Consider the following 4,440-nt stretch of genomic DNA (forward strand, 5'->3'; position numbering starts at 1 on the left):
CCTCCGCGGCCCCTCCGCAGACGGATCCCGCAATTATTTAAAAGCCGGGGCTGTCCCCTCCCCCTCCGCCCAGGAGCCGGCGCGCCGTTTCCGGACCAGCGGAGGCGCAGCGGCACGCCGCGAACCGCGACAGCCGCTCGCGGAGCGCACTCCGGCTCCGCGCTGTGGGTCTGTCGGTCGGGCCCGGGGCGCAGTCTGTGTGTCCCGCGCGGGACCCGCCTCCTCCGCCCGGGACCATTCGCAGCCAATTAGGCGCGCGCGCTAACGAGGGCGGCGGAGCCCGCGGCCGCCTGCGGGCGCACGTGTGTGCGGCGAGTGGGCGCGTGGGCGCCGCCGGCGGGGCCGCCATAAATGAGCGGGCCGGGCGCGGCGGGCGCCTGAGGCGGCGGCGGCGGCGGCGGCGCCGCCAGGCAGCACCGGGCGAGCGCGGGGCGGCACGGGGAGCGAGCCGAGCCGCGGCCGCGGCCGCCGGTGCGAGACCGTGCGGCGGCGCCCGGGCCGCCGGGGATGGGAGCCCAGTAGCCGGAGGGGCCCGAGCGGCCGGAGCGGCGGGAGGCCGGCATGAGCGCGAGCGGCCCGGCGGCTACCGGGGACGGCCCCGCGCTGCCGCCGCCGCCGCCCGGGCCCGGTCCGGGGCCCGCACCGCCCGCGCCCGCCGCCGCCGCCGCCCGGGACGCCATGGACGGGCGCGCTGAGCTGCCCGCCTTCCCGCGGGCCGGAGCCCCGCCGCTCGCCGCCAGCGACACGGTGCCCGCGGCGCCCGAGGGGGCTGGGGCGGCCCGGCCCGGCCCGCCGCCGCGCCCCACCTCCTTCTCGGTGCTGGACATCCTGGACCCCAACAAGTTCAACAGCAGAAGACGCCGCTGTGTGCTGCTGGGCCCCGTGGCGCCCGCGGCGTGCGCCCCGGCCCCCGCCGCCCCGGGACGCCCGCCGCGCTCAGAGGAGCTGGAGCGCCGTGCCCTCGCCGCCGCCGGAGAAGCTGGAGCCGGTACCGCAGCTGAGCCGCCGCGTGAGTAGGGCACGGCCGGTGCCGGGTCGCGGGGGTAGAGGGACGGGCCGCGTCTACGCGTTTGAGCTCCCGGGACCCCTCGGCGAACCTGACCGGCCCGGCGCCAAGGCTCGGTGGAAAGTTCGCAGCGCGCGGGGCCCGCACCAGCCCTCCCACCGCCTGCGTCCGACCCGGACTCCAGGGCCCGCACCGCCCGGTGCCTCCCGAGATGCCTCCCCCAGGCTGGGCCCAGGGCTACGAACTGCATGGCCGGCCCAGGTTTGGCCACCGCGCACCCCCGGTATTGGAGGGCAGTAGGTGGCAGAGGAGGGGGAGTCGTGCGCGGCGGCTAGCCCGTGACCTCCCCACTCCCACCGCAGCCTCCGGAGACGTCCCTCCCTCCATTCTTTTATTTCCTTTTTTTTTTTTCTGTCTCTCTCTGTCTCTTTTTTTTTTTTTTTTGGACAAATCAGACTAATTGTGACAAAACGCTGGTTATCTCTGGAAAAACAATTAAATCCCTTCGATTACAGTTAAGGGGAAATGTGCTTAGCGGCGGAAAGCGGCCGGTAATGGGGCGGCCCGCAACCCCGGCCTGGTCGATATCCCATTACGGCTGCATGCATATCTCTTTCAAGCACCTTGCAAACTCCCCCCGAACATCTAAATTATAGGGTCAAAATTCGGATAATTACTCGATTAAAACCTATTACACTTATTAGGGGCCGCTATTGATCGAGAATTGCATTCGACCGGCTCCTGATTGCTTTTGGTGCCCCCCTCCGCCGGCCCTTCCTCCCTCCAACTTCCCGGGCCCTCTGCCCCGCGGGGAGAGGTGCGCAGGGCCGGCAGGGCTCGGGTGGGCCTTGCTCGGGTGGGCCTTTTCAGGCGAGGGGCCTCCCAGCACCTGCACTGGGCTTCCTCCCGGTTGGGCGGAGATGAAAGAGGAACAATCTCGGGAAGGCTGGAGGGGAGCCCCTCAGGCTTTCGGCCTGGCCAGGGTTCTGGGAGTTTCCACCTGGAGCCTCCATCAAATGGGGAAGACATCCCAGTCGGAAGGCCCAGTTTCTTGGTAGTTTAGGGAGGGAGCTGGGTCAGGGTCCCTCCTTAGCCCACCCCTGGACAGAGCAGGAGCTGTCAGGGTCACCTGGGGGACCGTCTCTTCTCCTGCTAAGGGGTATGGGTGGGGGCCAGGATATCTGCCCTGCCGGCCTCCACGCAGCCCGTGGTCACCCTGGAGGAATCGGACTGAATTTGTCCTTTATTCTCCAGTTCTCTGTGCCAACCTGATCGGGGCCTGGTGCCCGACGGGGCGGCATGGTGTTGGGCGCTTGCCCTGGCTTCTCTCCTGGTTGTATGACCACCTGTGGGAGCAGGGGCTGCATAGAAACGCCCTCCCTCCCCTCCCCGCCACCCCTCCCCTCCCCTCCCCGCCACCCCTCCCCTCCCCTCCCCGCCACCCCTCCCCTCTCCTCCCCACCACCCCTCCCCTCCCCGCCACCCCTCCCCTCCCTTCCCCTCCCCTCCCCTCCCCTCCCTCCCCGCCACCCCTGCCGGGCCCTGACCGGGACAGATGCTTTCTTCCAAATTTCTGAGATTCACATTGCAGCCACCGCGCGGGCCTCTGCTTGGAGGATCCGGAGCTGCTGCTCAGACTTGACCTAGTGGGGACTCCCACCCCGGCTGGTCTCAGCACTGCTGTAGACCCCCACTGCCCACTGGTCCCTGGTTGGGACCAGCCTGGACCTGCTGGGGTCTCAGCCGAGGGGCCAAGGGTGGCCAAGTTCCAGGGCCCCAAGTCTTGAGGTAGGGATGGATCCAGGGCAACTTTTTTGGTCCCCGGAAATCGCCTCCTTGCAGCGGGCTCCAACCTTACCCCAGGACTCTGGCCCGGCCCACTCTTAAATGCCCAGTAATTGGCTGGCTCTGTTGGAGCCTTGTGGTAATTGGAGGGTAATGTACGCTGAAATAAATTAAATGGCCGTTAACTAGTTTGTACATTACGCAAAATGAGTTTAATTAAGTTTGTATCTGCCCCATGGATCGATGGGATCTTTCCCTCTGCCGTAAGCTCTGCGGCCCCGTCCTGCCCGGCTGGGGCAAAGGCGCAGGGCTCGGGAGATGGCGGGAAGGGGGGCCTCTGGAGAGAAGGAATGCACAGGGGACGGAGAGAGAAAGCGCGGGAGGGTGAGAAGAAAAGGAGGGGAGAGGGCAGGGAAACGAATGCGCTAAGGGGAAAGGGAGGCAAGAAGAGAAGCAACGGAAACAGGAAAAGGGATTCGTTAAGGGGAGCAGGGCGCCGGAGGGGCGAGCGAGCGGAAGGGAGGGCGCCGGGTCCTAACTGTGCTGTCCTCCCTCCCCGCCCCGTCCCCGCCCGCAGACGCCGGCGACCCCTGCAAGGCGGACGAGGCCGAGGCCAACGGCTACAGCAGCGGCGGTGGCCGCAGCCCGAGCGCGGACAGCGGGGATGAGGCGCCCGACGACGAGGACGAGGACGAGGCGCCCGAGGCGGGGGCGGCGCGCGGCGCTGAGGCGCGGGGAGGCGGCAGCGGCCTCGGGGCCCGCGGGTCGGGCTGCCAGGGCGAGGCCGAGGCGCCCCCAGGCGCTGTCGATGAGGCCGCTGTCCCCGGCCCCCGTGGGAACTCGCCCGGAGCCCCGGGCCCGCCGGGAGCCTCGGCGGCGCCCGGGGACGCGGGGACGACCCCGCAGGGCGCGGCGACGGCGACGAAGCCCAAGCGGAAGCGCACGGGCTCCGACTCCAAGTCCGGGAAGCCGCGGCGCGCGCGCACCGCCTTCACCTACGAGCAGCTCGTGGCGCTGGAGAACAAGTTCAAGGCGACGCGCTACCTGTCGGTGTGCGAGCGCCTCAACCTGGCGCTGTCGCTGAGCCTCACCGAGACGCAGGTGAAGATCTGGTTCCAGAACCGCCGCACCAAGTGGAAGAAGCAGAACCCGGGCGCCGATACCAGCGCGCCGACCGGCGGCGGAGGGGGACCGGGGCCGGGTTCCGGGCCGGGTGCGGGGCTGCCCGGTGGCCTCAGCCCGCTCAGCCCGTCGCCGCCCATGGGCGCGCCGATCGCCATGCACGGCCCGGCCGGGTACCCGGCGCACGGCCCCGGCGGCCTGGTGTGCGCCGCACAGCTGCCCTTTCTGTCGAGCCCGGCGGTGCTGTCGCCCTTCGTGCTGGGCTCGCAGACCTACGGCGCGCCCGCCTTCTACGCGCCGCACCTCTGAGCACGGCCTCGGATCAGAACGGGACGCCGGGCCGGGCAGCCCCACGCGGCCCTAGCGCCCCTGAGGCCGCGCCCAGGACCCGAGGGCGACCGCCGGTCGGCCCTTTTGTAAGGCTGCGGTCGCTGACTCTGTATATAGCCGATTGCTACAAAAGAGTTTTAAATTTATAAACGACTGTCCGCGCGCGTTGGGCCCGAGGTCGGCCCTCTGGGAAGCAC

At 69.5% G+C, this 4,440-nt stretch overlaps 1 protein-coding gene across 1 annotated transcript; it reads left to right on the plus strand.

Moving 5' to 3' along the window:
- Nucleotides 1–561: 561 nt before the first annotated feature.
- Nucleotides 562–4,222, plus strand: NKX1-1 (NK1 homeobox 1). The gene is made up of 2 exons (XM_065877652.1): nucleotides 562–1,009; nucleotides 3,369–4,222. Exons 1-2 carry the CDS (start codon nucleotides 562–564, stop codon nucleotides 4,220–4,222), a joined length of 1,302 nt encoding a protein of 433 aa, XP_065733724.1.
- The last annotated feature ends 218 nt before the right edge of the window (nucleotides 4,223–4,440 follow it).

The sequence above is a fragment of the Phocoena phocoena genome, chromosome 5, assembly GCF_963924675.1.
Source record: "Phocoena phocoena chromosome 5, mPhoPho1.1, whole genome shotgun sequence".
NCBI lineage: Eukaryota > Metazoa > Chordata > Mammalia > Artiodactyla > Phocoenidae > Phocoena > Phocoena phocoena.